The sequence below is a fragment of the Carassius auratus genome, chromosome 4, assembly GCF_003368295.1.
Source record: "Carassius auratus strain Wakin chromosome 4, ASM336829v1, whole genome shotgun sequence".
In the NCBI taxonomy this organism is placed as follows: domain Eukaryota; kingdom Metazoa; phylum Chordata; class Actinopteri; order Cypriniformes; family Cyprinidae; genus Carassius; species Carassius auratus.
In genome coordinates this window covers 1,624,769-1,643,052 of record NC_039246.1, presented here as the reverse complement: position 1 = coordinate 1,643,052, position 18,284 = coordinate 1,624,769, and the positions used below count along the sequence as shown (strand labels likewise).

The following is an 18,284-nucleotide window of genomic DNA, read 5'->3' as shown; positions in this document are numbered from 1 at the left end:
CACCGTACATCAACGTCACGTTTTCAACGGTGAATCAACGTCGTGATTTCAACGTTGATCCAATTTGCAAAATCGAAAGGTTTTTCAACGTTGATTCAACCATGGTACCTGACGTTGTTTCAACGTTGAATCAACGTTGAAATGCCAGCTGGGCAGGTGTGTAAAATATGTGCAAGATTTGCACTGCACGTGTTATGGTAGATGTGAAGCTTTTATTCTTATTTATTTTATTTTATATTTATTTTATCTTGTTTGGTTTCATTTTGGATAACTGCATGTAAAAAAATATTTTCGTTGTAATGCAAAATGTGAATTAATACATATGCAAGTATTTGTGCAAAAATTATTAATTCGCATTAATGACAGGGCGCATTAATATTCAACATTCAACAATCTGTGAATGTTGCATTTCTCTGTCGGAGAGAGCCAGCACTGTGAATTTCATCTTGCAGCAGACAAGAAAACATTTGTTTATTAATAAATAATTAAAATGTCTCATTTTTCACAATTATTAGGCTACTTCTGCATGTACTTTGTGGCAAACTTAATGCATGTGCTTGAGCGCGGAATATATTAAGATTTGATTATGTAAATTTAATATAAACCCCTGATTAGTAAAACAAATGGACGACTAGAAAAATCTTACGTGGGGACAGACGATTTTTTTTGTCTATAACCAAAACAACAGTCCTATATAAACCGGTTCAGCAACTTTGAAAGCTTCATCAGACGATGTACATTCATTCTAACAGAAGGAAGACGGATTTTATTGAGCTAATGCTGTTAAATAGAGAGAGAGAGAGAGAGAGAGAGAGAGACACACACACACACCACAACGAGCCCCGCGCATGCACACGCAATAACGTGAACTCCTGCTTAATAATAAAGAGTGACGATGGCGAAGAGATTTGCTTAATGTTATCATGCACATTTTATCTCACCAAACATTTCTAATGTGCGATAATATTAAGACGTTTGTCTGTGAGATCTGTGATTTATAAAAATAATAAAACCTATATTTCCCTTAAGACTAGTCATGTTTTTGTGGTTGTTTTAATTTAAACGTGTCTGCTTCTATTTTAGCCAATTTATTTTCAATAAACTAAAACAAAAATAATAATAAAAAAATGAAAACGAATACAGTTGTTATCAGACTGTAAAAAAATAAAGTCTTGACAACACATTTTTAAGGTTGGCTACTTTAACTTATAGAAATAATTTAAGCAATTTAATGCATTTTTATACTAGTTTAAATCTGAATTTTTAATACTATTAAACTGAATTTAAAATGTAATGGAATTTTAAGTGTAAACGGGTGAAAATGCCACAGTGAATATTAAATATAGCCTATATAACAGAAGATCTTGATTGCATGTTACCATGGAACTAACAAAATAACTTTTTTTAATTATTAACAATTCATGTATAAAATGGGACAGCAACCGTTATATCAAACACTTTTACGTCGTCCACAATTGAGCAATGCGAGAGGAAGGTATTGCGCAAGAGAGCACAGATGAATGTGAAGAGAATTTTTATTTTACCTAATAAATAATAATCACGAATATAGAAACATTTGGATGTGTCCAGAATGAGAGAGGTAAACCCAACAGGTAAGCTAAGTGGATATACTTTATATCAATTTATTTTATTTACTTTTTTATTTCATTTTTAACCCATATTTTTCATTGAATATGAAAATTTAAGAATAAAAAAATCCTCAGAGTAGGAGAAAGCTGATTTTCCATGTTCTGAGTGTATCCTAGGTATTTCTAATTTAATGCCAATCGATGATCTAGTGTTATAGTTCTTTTTATACAGGCATAACAGCCTAGTAATGTAATTTGGCAGCATACCCAGCAATGCCTTTACTGTAAATACTAATATATGTGATTTCCTTCTTTGATGTAAGGACGTCCAGCCTACATGATTATATAACAAACGATGATGTGTACGTGAACAAGCGTTTGTTATAAAACGCAACACAGCATGATGAATACAATCTAATCTTTTTAATAAATAAATAGAAGAATGCATACAAATAATATCTCCATAATCTAAAATGGGTAAAAAAGTACTATGAATAATTTTCTTTCTAGCTCCAAAGGAAAAACTTTTTTTTTTTGCCCGAAAGAGAAAGCCTATTCTTGGTTTATACGTGAGTAGCACTGGTTTTTACGTGTTATTGTCTGAAGCATTCACTATTTTATACTGTATGTTAATTTTTTGTGCTTCGTTGTCATTCTTTTATCATCAGCTCTTTATTTATCATGAAGCATTATTTTGTTGTGTGTCTGCTATGACAAATAATATTCACTCTTGCGTTTCATGTGTAAAGGAGGCCAGCTAGTGAGATTTGTGCAGTTAAACCCCTGATCTCGAGAGCTGTGCTGAAGACTGATAGAGAATGTGGTGTTTATTGTCATTGTTAGTGCATTAATCTCACATGCCGGCGATATCAGGGTTCAAGACTGATTCGAAGCAGGGCGGTTACGATTGTAGGGTGTTTTGGAGGTGGAGCAATGAGGTGTGTTTGTTTGGGATGATTTTAATTATAAAAGGGGATCTTTAAAGGGATAGTCTCGCAAAAATGAAACAGTTGACAGTAGCAATTGACTTCCATAGTATGAATTAAAATACCATGGAAGTCAATGTCTTGTTATCAACATCCTTCAGAATATCTTCCTTTGAGTTGAATGGAAGAAAGAAACTTTTACAGGATTTGGTACAAATCTAAGGGTGACAAAAAAAAAAAAAAAAAAAAAAAAACAGATTCTTTTTTTTTTGGGTGGGGGGGTCGAACTGTCTCTTTTAAGTACAGCTGTGTGTTCAAGATAAGTGCTTTTTGTGAAAAGTGCGTTAAAGAAACAAGCACTTGTAAAATCGCTTGTAGAGAACGCTGTTAAAGCTGCAGTAGGGAACTTTTAGAAAACGTCGACTTAGCCTGAGATTTTGAACAATCACAGCTTACAGGTCACTCCCCCTCGCTCTCTGCTGCGCTAAAGCCCTCCCTCAACAGCTCAACCCTGAAATCTACAAGAAATCATGCCATACATAATTTTTTCAGGCCCGTTTTGAAATTATCTTAGTTGTGTAGTTTTTAAAAAATGAAACAAATCAAGCATGGATACTTACTTGTCAAGCAGAAATGTGGCTAACTCTGCATCGGTTTTAAATCCTTTCAGGACACGTAGCTCCCTCCACCTCTGACAAGCCGCTCCGATATTTACCCTCTTTTATTTCGGACTCTATCAAATTCTTTCTTTTTGTTTTTTTTTTTCATCGCCATCTGTCTTTTTCCGTTTACCTGTTATATTATGAGCTAGTGTCACACGAGGAATTGGCAGTTTGGATAGTTTATCCGTCATTAGCACAGCGGCAGCACACCGGCAGTATTGATTTTGAATGGCTGCACATGCTGTGAGTGTGCAGGAGAGGGGGGGGTGATCAGCGCGCACACAAGCTTGATTGACACTCCTAAGACACTCCTCCTGGCTCTGATTGGTTGTTTTCTTACCGGGAGCGGTGTATTTCTGCAAATGGCAATAGGACAGATAGCACAGATTATCTGTCTCATATTCTGCTGTCAGGACATAATGACAGTTATAAAAATATGTAAAAAAAATTTTTTTTACAAAAGTTACCTACTGCAGCTTTAAGTGCTAAAATCCATCATTATCAGGAAATGCAACACTGGTCAGGACAGGCACAAGGCCAGCAGTATCTGATGCAGGCTAGTATGCAGTACACAAGTATATTGTCAATCTGTGGGATGCTCTGAAGCAGCATGGTACGTCCATACAGAACTTTATATTTACACACCTGAGGAGTGCAGTACCGCTTGAACACAGATGCAGATCTGGAGTCAGTAAACTCCCTTGCTGTCCTCCACAGGAAGAAGTAACTGGAGATAAGAAATTCATATCTTAGTGATGGCTAAATGTCACGGAGTGACTTTGTAAGGGTGGAACTAAAAGTGACGGAGATTGGTTCCGCCCGGACCATATATCGCAAACACTGCTGCTTCCGGGAACGCTGGCGAACCCAAATCGGCGTGTTATTGGGAACAGGTGTCTTGTTGAGCGTGGCGATCACTGATTGGGCAATTTGGTGAAGAGGAGACACATAAATAGGGCATCAGAAACACAGGAAGTTGTTGGTGATTCCTAGTAGTTATTGTGGGTGCAACGGAGCGGAGGGGCGAGTTGGAGAGAGAGTGTATGGTGTACTGTGGAGCTTGGGCAAAGAGAGATACACACACAGGGCTGAGTATACGAATATCTTTATTGGAGCATTGTGTTCAGATGCATTGTGTGAGGTGAAGTTAACACACATTGAAGATCTGCTAGGATTGCAGGAAGGAGATTGTGCTGCCAGTTGTGTCGGATGTCGGTTATCCGGAAGAGAAGTGGAAAGATCCAGTGTTAATGAAAGTGTGAGTACACTGAAATATTCATCGAGTCAACAGTTATTTTGCAAGTGTGGAATATCCATATACCTCTTGTGAGTTGTGGCCAGTGTGAGCGGCCCCACCGTAATAGGATTGGTGGGTGAGCCGGAACCAGCGAAAAAGGAGTCTGGTGCCTTGTCGTGGCTGTGACATTTCCTCTGGCCGTCTGCTGCATCGGTGCCCCCAACGTCCAGGAACTAATCCCCGGTCCTATGTGGTTTTGACCCTAATTCACTGTGAGTGTGTGGAGTGCAGTGGGTGAGTCCTTTTCTTTGCCGTGTGTACACTTGAAGTCTGCAGTGTCGTGCTGTCATGTCGTCAGTAATCACCCTCTAGGCAGGGTGAGAAAACCCTGTGGAGAAGAACGTGCACCGGTGTTGTGAGACGACCGTCTTTTATATACATGCCCGCTCATGGCTTTTGGACCCCTACTCCGCCCAGTGGTGACGTGTCAACAATAGCAAGTAAGGAACAGTGTGCATATTGTGGGGGACGACGACTGAGAGAAGTGTTGGCTGCTATATGAACATCCAGCTGTGTAGCCCTTGTGTATGAATACCTGTTTGTGGAGCGCTTTCAGAGGTTCGCCCCTGTCTAGATCTCTGGTCTGTTGTCTGGAAGAGAGGAGAGGGAAGCGTTTGAGTCATTCCTGAGGTACATACCCGGTGGCACAAACCTACCTGAAGTCACCCAGCGTGGTGACACCAGCTGAGGCCGTGGAAGGCCCAACGTGCAGCAACTTGAATCTGTATTTCTATCCACTCTTGGTCTAATTCGAGAGGTGGTGTGTCTTTCTCCACATATTCACTGAAGCTAAGCACATTTGTGAAGGAACCATGTCTGTCTGCTTACCAGTCCTACAGGTCTGAGCTTGAGGCTCTGAGTCGTCGTGGGAGTGTTTCCACGGTTTGAGTTGACCGTGTTGAGTGTTGGTCTGGGAAGTCTGCCCCGGTGAAGAAGACCACAGTTGTCGTGACATATACACCTTCTCTAGACTCCCGAGCTGAAAAGCCTGACGTCCACCTCGTCGAGGGTCTGTGAGTTGTATCCATTCAGTATTGTCATTGTATACCCACCTGCATGCCCAGAGCAAAGCTCCAGTTGCCCCTGTATGCCCATTTGTATGCCTAAAGCTAAGAGCCAGCGTATTGCCCTTGTATACATGCTTGTATGCCCAAAGTCAAGCTCCAGTTGCCCCTGTATACCCCTCTGTACGTCTAAAGCTAAGAGCCAGCATATTGTCCTTGTATACTCATCTGTACGCCCAAAGCTAAGAGCCAGCGTATTGTCCTTGTATACTTGTATGCCCAGAGTCAAGCTGTAGTTGCCCTTGTATACTCACCTGTACGTTCAACGTAAAGACCCAGTTGTCCTTCTGCATACTTACCTGTACGCCCCGAATGAAATACCAGTGCATCGTCCTTTCATGCTCACCTGCAAACTCCACCCGTAGGGTTTACCTGGACGAAAATCGGAGTTAAGGATTGTGTATCTTTCTTGCATACTTACCTATACACTGAAGGCCAAGACCCCAATATATTCACCTGCATACTTACCTGTGGACCTTTTAGGCATTTCAAACCGCGGACCCAGAATCTCGTGGCGAACGGCGTCAGGTACGCACCCCACCCAATTAATCAGAATTACTTACCTTCTTTGCTCTGTGTGCAGGGACTGGAAGGGCCCCACCGACGGTTCTCCTGCAGGAGAAACACAAAGGCACTACTGAGAAAAACCCTGTTGAGTCAAGTGAAGGAAAGGACACCAATTCACCTACAGGCTTACCTGAGAGTCCCCGTGACAGAGTCAGAAGCGACTCGGACCTATACTCTCTGGCCTCGAGAGTGGATTTTAGATTCCCTTTTCCCTTCCCCTCACACTTTTTAAATAATTTAAACAAAGTTGTTTTAATTATACCCACTCTCTCTCGTGCGTCTGGTCATTGAGGTGTTCTTGAGACCTCCTCGAGGTGGAAACTAGGGAGGGGCGAGACTCACGACATCTGTGGTCCGCTCCGACCTGTGACATAAAGACTGAAGAGACCACATGCTCTTTACTCCCAGACACACAGATGATCAGTTGCCATTGTTCCTGGAGGAATAACGCAAGATCTGTGAGTATATAATGCAAGAGAACAGCAGATCCTAAATGAGAACAGCAGGGGAACAGCATAAGTTCCCAGTGGACTGACATGGACTTGTTTTGATTTTGTCAACATTTCTTTATTCTGGAATGTTACGTCCTTGAGTTGCTTTTTCCTCCTCAGAGTCTCTTGTTTTTTACTTTCAATTTCATAGTCACATCCCTTTGGGCCACGCCACTAGCCGCCAGATTTCCTACAGTAAATATTTCAGAGGGAAGGTTTACTTCTGAAAGTTTTTTTCTGCATACTGTACCATAAAGTCTACCAATCAGCTAATATACTCCCTCTCAGCTTGCAGTGAGGCAGTGCTGACTTTATATGCTGACTTTATCCTGGTTGCAGCCAATCAGTGAAGCTGAGCTAACCTCCTCCATGAGAGTGGTAGCAGGAAACAAAAGGAAAAACACCACAAGGCACATAAAACAATCAAATATATGACTCAAGATGTAATACAGTGAATATCTCATTTTAAAGATTATTAAGAATTATTATTTCTTTCAATCTGCATGCATCTAATAAAAGTTAATTAAAAAAAATTAGCCTATAGCCTTATCTAGACTACAAACTAATAAAATTATTTTTTTTAACTTCTAACTTAAAATGTATGATGAATATTAAATATATATTTCTGTCAAGAAACTCTAGATAACACAGGATGCTAATGTATCTGATAATATTCAGAGAGTTAGATGACTTGGCACAAGCTGATTGGATCATGCTGCATATGCAGCCAATGAGCTTCCTGCCTTGCATTTATATGGCTGGCGAGCATTCATTAGAGATTCCTGCAGCGCGGTTTCAGAGTTTCTCTGAAACCCTCCATCTTTCCCAGCTCCACCTGTATAGATCCGCTATGGATAATTTTATATGCTATTCGCGATCAGAGTTTTTCTTCAACCCTAATCAAACACACCTGAACAAGGTAATCAAGGATGAAGGGTTACTAGAAAGCTACAGGCAGGTGAGATTTAATTAGGGTTGAAGCTGAACTCTGCAGGACTGGGGCTCTCCAGGAACGGAGTTTCGTTATGAGAAATATGTTCTCATAAAATTTAAACTGGAAGAACGAAATGGCGCATTTCCCTTGATAATAGATATAATCAGTGCTGTTGTTGTTTTTACTGATGTTACAACAGTTAGAAGTAAGTTTTCACTAAACCTAGACACTTTTTTGATGCTTATTACTTAATTTATGCAAAACTAAAAGATACAAAAATCCAAAAGTGCCAGTTAAGGTGTTGAAAGAGTACAACGTTTCTTTGTTATTCTGTATGCATGCACACAAATAAACATATACGGATTGAAAAGATTTATTTCTTTTATCTTTATGACCAAAAATGTTGGAGTATTTTAAGAGCAAGTGAGAGCACCGGCGCCTCCATCTGTCCTGCTGTGAGCGCTGCGGTTCAGCTTCCACACACACTTCAATAGCGCACATTTCTGTAGATTAACATTAGCTTGAGCGGCCATATAAAGTTGATACTACAACTATGGCTCGACCTGACCAGATTTCTTGCGGCGAATAAATTACTGAATAAAACATGGTAGCAGCTTGTACTTCTGGTGTAATTTGAATGGGAGCATATCTGCAGAATAGCATATCTGCACTTTACTCAGAAATCTACTTTAAGCACAAATTTGAATGTGAGATTCTGGTAGCAATATCTAAATTTAGAAAGAACGCTTGGGTTAGAAAGAAAATTATTCTAAGTGGACAGCAGGTGAACAAAGAGTGAATATATCACGGGTGCGGAATATGACTCATCTTTTTTTTTTTTATAAAAAACATTACAAATTATTTTTTACAATTTAACGGTAAAAATTCTTACTGTCAGTTAATGGGTCAATGTTAGCATCCCTACCCAGATACCATGACCTTCCAAACCTGTTTTATCTTCGAGTTTGCTTCTTTGACTGCGGTCATGAGACAATTTATTAGCAAAAAATGACATATCTCCAGTTGTTTATACCCATCAAGATGAATAAATAAGGTCAATTTATGTCGAGTTAATAATTTGTTGGTAGAAATTGTGATTATATTTTTCATAATCCTGATGATGCTATTTTGTCATACAATGAAAGTAGCATATGCCAAGTCAAATGAGTTTTAATGATATATATATATATATATATATATATATATATATATATATATATATATATATATATATTTTATAAAATGTTAAGAAAAGGCTCCGAACAAACAAATTTATATATAATGAGTTTTCATTAATTAAATGTTAATATGAGAATTTGTAATGTTTTGCTGTAATTCATTATCATTATAAACTTCTTTTATATATATTTTGTTTATTTTCACTTGTTTCATCTGTTTAAGTGTGCAGCTTTTATAATTCAAATACCAACATACCTTAACTTGACTAATAGATTACAGATGCACAACAAACCATGGAAACAAACTTTCCATTTACATTATTTGAACAAATAAATTATAAGCTTTTTTAAAATTGTTTTATGAACACAATTTAATCACGTTCCTTCATGTATGTTGTTGCGACAGGTTTTAATTTACATTTTAATTTATCACACAGAAACATGCTGTTGGTCACTGACAGTATCAAAGGTGCAACAACATTGAAAACAAACAAAAAGAAGAAAATGCAAATATTGAGGTGGATTTTTCCAGAGAGGCTTCTATGTAAATGCAATTCATACAGACCATCAGTCTCTACCACATTCAAATTAACACACTTCCAGAGAATTACAGAAAGAAAGACCAACAACAAAGCAAAATGTCAGAAAAACACATGAATGAGGAAGAAAACCTGAAAGTGCTATTGTTCAGAGTAATAAACAAATGATGTGATGCTGAATGAGGGATGAAAGCAGATATAATAATCACACAGTTTGCAGCTGTATACAGAAAGATCAGAATCAGGACAGAAACACACAACCTCTGAAGTAAGAACAACCCATAATTTAAATCTTAAACTAGAATTAGACTTTGACATGTCAATACTGTCTCTATCGTTGTGTATGTGCATTTATATTCCTTTTGAGATGGATTTTCATTTATCACTGAAATCATGTTTTACACCAAAATTAATCTGAGTTTATCTATATTTTTCTTCCTCAGAAATGGACCAAACTCTATATTTCATCCTTCTTATTGGTGAGTGTGTTTGTGGTTTTATTTCTGGTTTCTAGTTTCATTAGGTTTGATTCTGTTAAGAAAAGCATTAATTCAAAGTCTCTCTTTCACAGCTCTCTGCTCTGTATCTCAATGTGTTTTGCGTCAGTATCACTTTATAAATGAGAAGAAGACCTGGACTGGAGCTCAGAGATACTGTAGAGAGAAATACACAGATCTGGCCACCACTGATGACATGAACGACATGAAGGAGCTGAACAAGAGTGTGACTGATAGAAGTCTTCAGTATGTCTGGATTGGGCTGCAGAAGACGGGTCGTGATGAATGGCAGTGGTCTTCAGGTGAACCTGCGCTCTATCTGAACTGGGCTTCTGGACAACCTGAAGCTAAAGGAGAAGAGTGTGGTATGATGACAAATGGACAATGGCATGATTTGACATGTAATGATAACCGGCCCTTCATCTGCAACAACAGTGAGTTCATTTTAAATGCACCAGTTTTTGGATTGTAAAAGGTATGACTTTAATTTTTTTTTTTGTGAATTTAGAAGAGACTGTGGATATTTGTCACACTTTCAGTGTTGATACAAATTTTGTGTCAATACAATATTTTCCAGAGGAAAAGACGTTTGTTGTCCCTCTTTATGATAATTCATCACAATGAAAACTTGCTATTAAAGAGCCTGAAAATCTTAGAGATCTAAATTGATCTTATGTTATTATTAATAAACCACTAGACATGTTTCAGCTACAAGGGTTTTGTTTTTCCTATGTAGATTAACTTGAGTCTGGTCCATAAAGGAATGATAGTCCATTATAACATAAACCCTAATTTCAGAGAAAAATAATGTGATTCGATAGTGAAGCTATTTTAGGACACAGTGCTGGGCTAACATCAAGTTTCTGTGCTTTTAAATGTTTCTCTGTGTGCCACTGATTGTCTGTATTTCTGTGTGTTTCATTAAATGGTTTGAATGCACATCTAGACGATCAAAATTAAGTTTTTAGACAGATCACAGTATAATGTGAAATATCTGAGTATTTAATACATCATAATTACCAGCTGTAGAAGCAGCTCAAGTCTTTAATCTTTTTACAAGTGAGTTTAAAATATAACTTATAACCCACCCAATGTGTATATCAATAAAAAGTTGTCATATTATATTTCTAAGGATTGTTATTGCCACTTCCATAGACATTGGTGTGTATTTTGCAAACTATAAATATATATTTTGTGAATGCTTATGTGTATCTAAATGGCTGAAACTTAAAATAAGCATTATATGGTGGAAACACTGAATAGTTATAATTAATATGATAACCTCATACACAGGGTTAAAAGGGGTTAAATTATGCATTTCTAATGTTTCCACTGCTGTTTCTGTTCACATCCAAACCATAAAACAGCATAAGAATAATGAACAAATGGATTTTCATTTGTTTTTCTTAAAGCAAACACAGGACTCGTCCTTGTCAATCAGATGATGAATTGGAAAGATGCTCAGAGTTACTGCAGACAGAATCACACCGATCTGGTCAGTGTGAGGAACCAGAATGAGAATCAACAGGTTCAGAAGATCATCAGTGATAATCATTTATCTGGATCATGGGTCTGGATCGGTCTGTTCAAAAACTCATGGCAGTGGTCAGATCAGAGTAACTCCTCATTCAGATACTGGAAAATTGGTAAACCTGATAATTATGGAGGTGGTGAAAACTGTACAGTGGTTGAACTGAATGCTCAGGGGCAATGGGATGACGTCCCTTGCACCCACAACTATACTTTTGTGTGTCATGAAGGTTAGTAGATCCTCACAAAAAACTATCCATCTCCTCCAGATCTCATAAAGTTCACGCTACAGTAGGTAGACAACCAGAATGGGTAATACCACCATGTGTACCACAGGGCCACGGTGTTAACTGCAAGTCAGTCGTGTGTTAATATAATTAGTGAAACTACCGCCCGGTGGCACAAAGGGATGGATTATGAACTGAATATAATTGTAAAAATTTTTTTTTTTTTAATGGAGATGAAAGGAGGAAGTAAAACAACAATAACATTATAATATAACATTTTAACATCCTTACAAACCATTAGAAAATTTAGTTAAAGTGAGTTAATTTCAAAATGTAGGATAGTCTTAGGCTACAGTCTACTCATCAAAAATTAAAAGAAAGACCTTTACACAAAGGCTCTTACTGCATGCTATTGTTATTAAAAAGCCATTACATAATAGGTTGAGCACAAGCATTAAGTACCACAAGGCACAGACAGAAGTAGCTTAATAGTAGAAAAAGGAGACATTTTAATTATTTATTAATAAAGAAATTGTTTTTTTTAATCGGCTGCAAGGTGAAATTCACAGCGCTGACTCTCTCCACATGGACCTTTATAGAGAAATGCAACCTTCACAGATTAGGTAATGCTCTCGTTTTGAATTGATTAGTTTAAAATAAGACATTTCAAGCTTTCTGTAGATACATTTCTCATGTATGTGAGACACCCCAATTTTAAGTTATTTCATTATCAGGAAAAAAATTCAAGTGATCGAGAGGGTGCCTCCCTGTCATGCTTGTGCATTAATAATTTTCACACAAACACTTGAATATGAATAATAATTCACTTTTTGCATATGCATTACAAAGTAAACAATTTAAACAATTATCCAAAATTGAAAAACCAAACAAGATTTGTAATGGCACCGTCGAGTTCGGACGCCGTCCAGGTTGCTCCGCCTAGATTGTTATTTTATTTACTTTTTTTAACCTGCTTTTGCTTTCTCTTTTAACACACATAACGCCTGCACTGATCATTTACGACAAAGAAACACTTTTGGAAATTGGACACCACTTCACTGACCTGTTTCAGAAAACTTTATCCTCTAATTCATCGTGGCCATCTGAGATTCTCCACCCGAGGTGACAGATCAAGAAACACTGCGGGATCAACAGACTGAGGAAAACAGCTCACAGTCCTCCTCTAATGAGCATTCTGCTTGCCAATGTCCAGTCTCTGGAGAATAAGATGGACAATCTTAGAGTCAGGATTTCCAACAGGACATTAAGGACTGTAACATCCTTTGTCTTAAGGACAAAGGAAATGCCCTCAGTCCCGGACGCTGCTGTAATGTCATCTGATAACTTCTCTGTTCTACGGAAAGGGACAGGACAGCTGAGCCATTTTCTGCTCAGTGACTCCGGACCCATGAGGCAGGGACTAAGGACCATCTGTGCCTTTGGAAATAAATTCTCTGCAGAGGTGAGAACAGATCCGTTGCTGGCTGACGAGCTAAACTCTTTCTACGACCGCTTTGAAAACAATCTAAGCAATGCGACTCTGATGATCAGTGCGTCAGGAAGCAGCAGTTAGAGCAGCAATGATCATGTGATCACGGTGTCGAAGGATGAGGTTCGGAGAGCCCTAAAGCGAGTGAATGTAATAAAAACAGCCGGACCTGATGGGATTTCTGGCCATTATGAGGTCCTGTGCTGATCAGCTCACTGGTTTGTCTCTTGCTGCCTCGGTGGTTCTCACCTCTTTAAAAAATCTGTCATCATCCCTGTGCCTAAGAACAATAAACCATCTTGTCTGAATGACTATCATCCAGTTGCCCTCACATCAACAGTCATGAAGGTCTTCAAAGGAGTGTTTAAAAACTACTTAATGCTCCTCCATCCCAGTTTTGACCCTCTTCAGTTTGCTTATTACCCCAAACAGATCCACTGATGATGGCATCTCTCACATCTCTTCCCTCATGCACATTGACAGCAATAACGGGAACTATGTAAGGCTGCTATTTATTGACTATAGCTCAGCTTTCAATAATATAGTTCCCATAAACTTGCTTCTAAACTCATAGACCTCAGCCTGAATTCTTCACTCTGCAAGTGGATTCAAGAGTTCCTCACCGGCAGACCTCAAGTGGTGAAAGTAGGCCAGTACACCTCTAACTCCATCACCCTGAACGTAGGAGCCCCACAGGGCTGTGTCCTGAGTCCCCTGCTCTACTCTCTCCACACATGACTGCGTGTCTTCGCACAGCTCCACATCTATAATCAAATTTGCTGATGATACTGTGGTTCTGGGCCTCATTCACAACAATAATGAGACCGGATACTTGGATGAGGTAGAGAAACTAACATCATGGTGCCAGGACAACTGTCTCTCTCTGAATGTGAGCAAAACTAAAGAGCTGATTGTGGACTTCAGGAAGAGACAGCAGCAGCCCTATACTCTTATGATCAGCGGGACCCCTGTGGAGAGGGTGAGCAGCTTCAAGTACCTTGGTGAAAACATCTCGGAGGACCTGACTTGGACTACACACTTTCAAACTCAGGTTAATAAAGCCAGGCAAAGACTGTACCATCTGCAACAGCTGAGGAAATTCAGGGTCTCACCCCAGTAACCATCTTTTCACTTTGGTGCCATGTGGTAAGCACTTCATAGCCTGATGGCAAAAACCGAGAGACCCAGGAGGAGTTTCTTCCCCCAGACCTAAACTCAAAACCAGCCTCTTAACATCTTCATGCCTCCACTTAATGTTCACTTTATCAGTAAGATATTCATCATTCACTAACTCACATTAACATACTGACAGTCTCAACCTGTTTGCACATTTGCCTCTTGTACATTCCTGTGTATCTTAATATTTAAGACTAGAGTATAATGCACATATTTATATTGCCTCTTGTACATCCTGGGTACCTTAATATTGAAGACTACAGTGTACTTTGCATAATGCACATTATTCTGTATAATCTATTTAATTTTACAGTATACATATGTTTTAAATATTTTATTCTTATATTTGTATGATTTACTTTTATTTAATTCTTTCATAACTAGATGTATGTACATTTTAATCTGTGATGTATTTTTTAATAAATGCACTGTCCATGGAGCAGATTCTCATGGTCCTGATTCACATTTCACTGCTGGTTATGTATGCTCTATATTATTGTGTATGTGACAAAAAATTATTGAATCTTAAGAAGAATATTGAGACAAATAAGAATAAATGCTGCACATGCACTCAGCATCACAAGCGCCGTGCAAATCATGCACTCTGATATTTTACACACCTGCATTTAAATGCGGATGCAATTTATTTATTTATTTTATTTTTTCTTTACTTAAATTAAATGAAAGCAAGTAAACAAGGCTCCCTTTAAAATCACTGCAGTTGTCAATTAATGAAGCTCTTATCATGCAGGTTTAATTTATTCATTTCTTGTTTTAATTAGGCCTCAATAATGGGAGTTAAATTATACAGTGCCTCACGTTTTACTAAAATAATTTTTAAACACAACAAATTTTAAATCAGTGTACAGATATTTGTCAAAATAAAGGACAGGTAACGAATAACAAAGTAGTGCCTGAAAAAAAAATGCATGCTGTTTTATTGAAGGAGTTTAATAAATTAGGCTACCACTTTTAATGCTTCAATACAAAGTAAACCACAATTTCTTTAGGATAACATAACATTTCATATTATATAAATAACACTCCACACCTATTAAATGTCAAATCTAATATATTGTGTAATACTGTGCAGCTTAGAGAAAATATAAGCAAAGGCACATAGGCTTGACATTCATCCTACTTGAATTCGTTCTAAGAAATGCATAAGTACTAAACTTTCATCTGTGAATATTAAATATTTTAACTACAGTGTTTCTCTTTCATTTCCCCCGACTGCAGCCATCAAATGTAAAACATCGGTGAAGCAAAGCTGATGGCTATTTGGGAAAATGTGCTTTAATGCGCTTGTTTGATAACTTGTAGATAAAGCGCTACTCAGCGGTCAAAAGCTGCAAATGCATTTTGCAGAGTGTGTGGTGACAGTACACCTGGTGGTAGAACCATTATTTTGGTTGGCCACCTACTGTACATGTCTGACATGACAAATTCCTCCACAGTGTTTGTTTTCCATGTTGTCTCTCTCTAGTTTCTGCTTCTGGTTTGTTTGGTTTCCAGATAAACTGATTCTGATCATGGAGAATCTGACGTGGGCTGAAGCTCTGAGATACTGCAGACAGAATCATATGGATCTGGTGTCGGTTCATTCAGAAGAGATTCAGCGTCGTGTGATGAACGTGGTTAAACGAGCGTCTACTGAGGCAGTGTGGTTGGGTTTACACAACTACTGTGTCATGAACATGTGGCTCTGGCTGAGTGGAGAGGTCGTGTGCTATCAGAACTGGGCTCCAGGGAACGGAACGACACGCGAAAACTGCAAACTGGAGAACAGAAAAGGAGCAGTTCAGTCTGGAGGAGATCAGCGCTGGATCAGCCTTCCTGAATCTCACAAACTCAACTTCATCTGCATCAGAAATTAAGAGCTAATTTGTTTACTCACATTAACAATTTTCATAGGCCACTTCATTATCTTTCTGATTTACTTTTATGTTTTTTTATTTATTTAGTAAGTTCTGAGTGAATCTCCTTATTGGGTTTTAAAAGTGGAAAAAAAATCTGTTTTATTTCTGTTATGATATATGTGTATTTCCAGTGTGGTTATGACTCTGTATGTTTTGCACTAATAATTTATTTTGAACACAAACATGAAAACACAACATCGGCTCAAATAAACTCACGTACAGCTAGATTTGTCTCATTTTTTTTATTCCTCTCAACATTGCATTAAACTAAATGTTTGTTAGTAACAAATAGGTAAAATTTTAATTTGATTGTATAATAATCCTGTGAATTATAATATGGATTCTCTTCTCTAATAGTCTGATGAAATAAACATGACAAAACTTCCACTTTTAACTCAAAACATAAGTTAATTTACTGCTTTAAGTTATTAGAACTGGCTGCACAAATCATTTTAATTAATTTTAACTATTAAAACGACTTAAATCACATCTTGTATAACAAAGCATGTTGCCTCGATTATTGAGCATACCTCTTACAACTGGCTCGTAGTTACAACATTAACATGAGGCAACACTGGCGGGCAAGTAGAAAAAAGAAAAGATTTATTTAACAAAATAATATATTTAACAAAAGATAACCAAACAATCAGTAGTCAGTATATAGACATTAGTAGTGAAGAATGGATGAGAGAGGACTGGAAGCTGAAGGTCAGCATGAATAGTAACACAAATGACAGAAAACCAAAAGAAGCCGCTCATTCAAGTACCATCACATCGTTGCACCCTCTCGCAAATCCACCGTGCTGTAGCTCTTACAGGCCCGATGATGAGCCGCAGGTGGAAAGACCACACCCCCACAAACGACATACCTAAAACTTAACAAAAAACAAAGACAGGCCCAGCACTAACTGGGACATAAGAAAACTTTTATATATTTGTGTGTGCATTTTTATGAGGACACAGGTATGACATGGGTATTACAATGTGAGAGTGATTTATAAGGTAACTTCCTGTGTTCCCCATGATTCAAAAGACTCTAAAACAAAAAGGGTGTTTTTTTTTTTTTAATTCTAAAAAATCTAAAAAGTTTCCAGTGATGGATAGTTTTAGGTGTAGGGCTGGTTTATGGTAATAGTAAATACATTTTGTGCAGTATAAAAACCATTTAACCTATTGAAATTCCATATAAACCATAAAAAACAAAGTGTGTGCCTGTGTGTGACGACTCATTAATTAAATGAGCTGAGATTACATTTTGTGCCGTCTGTAATCTAAAGAATAAAATTGTAACGAGGAGTCAGAGGTGTTCGGATCCATGTGCAGAACTTTATTCAGAGAATGGTCAGACAGGCAGAAATCAGGAATGGCATCAGGTGTGTCAGGGATAACCAGAATCGTAACCAGAATCAAGCAGAGATCGGGGCAGGCAGCAGAGAATCAGAGACAAAATACACAATCCAAGATCAGACACGGGAATATCAAACACAAGGGAAAATGCTCGGAAATGCTAGACAGGCTAAACAAGACTTCACAGTGAGTGAGAGTGATTGTGGTACTTATATGTGTGTGTAAATATATTCCCCCACGGGGAAGTCGTGACCTAATGGTTAGAGGGTTGGACTCCCAATCGAAGGGTTGTGGGTTCTAGTCTCGGGCCGGACGGAATTGTGGGTGGGGGGAGTGCATGTACAGTTCTCTCTCCACCTTCAATACCACGACTTAGGTGCCCTTGAGCAAGGCATCGAACCCCCAACTGCTCCCCGGGCGCCACAGCATAAATTGCTGCCCACTGCTCCGGGTGTGTGCTCACAGTGTGTGTGTGTGTGTTCACTGCTCTGTGTGTGTGCATTTCGGATGGGTTAAATGCAGAGCACAAATTTTGAGTATGGGTCAACATACTTGGCTGAATGTCACTTCACTAATCTAAATGAGGTGCAGGTGTGGCAAGGAAATTGGCTGATGAATGAGGTGCAGGTGTGGCAAGGGTTGTGATGCAATGACTTATGGGAGATGTAGTTCGGGTGTGGTGCAACAGTATGAGAGGTGTGTATGAGAGGTGCAACAAGTGATGAAATGGTGACATCTGGTGGTGGATGGATGGAATGGTCCTGAGTGGAGTGCCCTCTACTGAAGTTCATGGGCACTCCAGCTAATGATAGTGACAAAAATAAGGGTTGTGGGGATCATCTGATTCCGATG

At 38.4% G+C, this 18,284-nt stretch overlaps 1 protein-coding gene across 1 annotated transcript; it reads left to right on the top strand.

Moving 5' to 3' along the window:
• The first annotated feature begins 9,692 nt into the window (after positions 1-9,692).
• LOC113066761 (C-type mannose receptor 2-like) lies at positions 9,693-16,043 on the top strand. Its single transcript, XM_026238782.1, has 4 exons — positions 9,693-9,726; positions 9,819-10,178; positions 11,157-11,504; positions 15,682-16,043. The coding sequence occupies exons 1-4, from the start codon at positions 9,693-9,695 to the stop codon at positions 16,041-16,043; spliced, it is 1,104 nt and encodes a 367-aa protein (XP_026094567.1).
• The last annotated feature ends 2,241 nt before the right edge of the window (positions 16,044-18,284 follow it).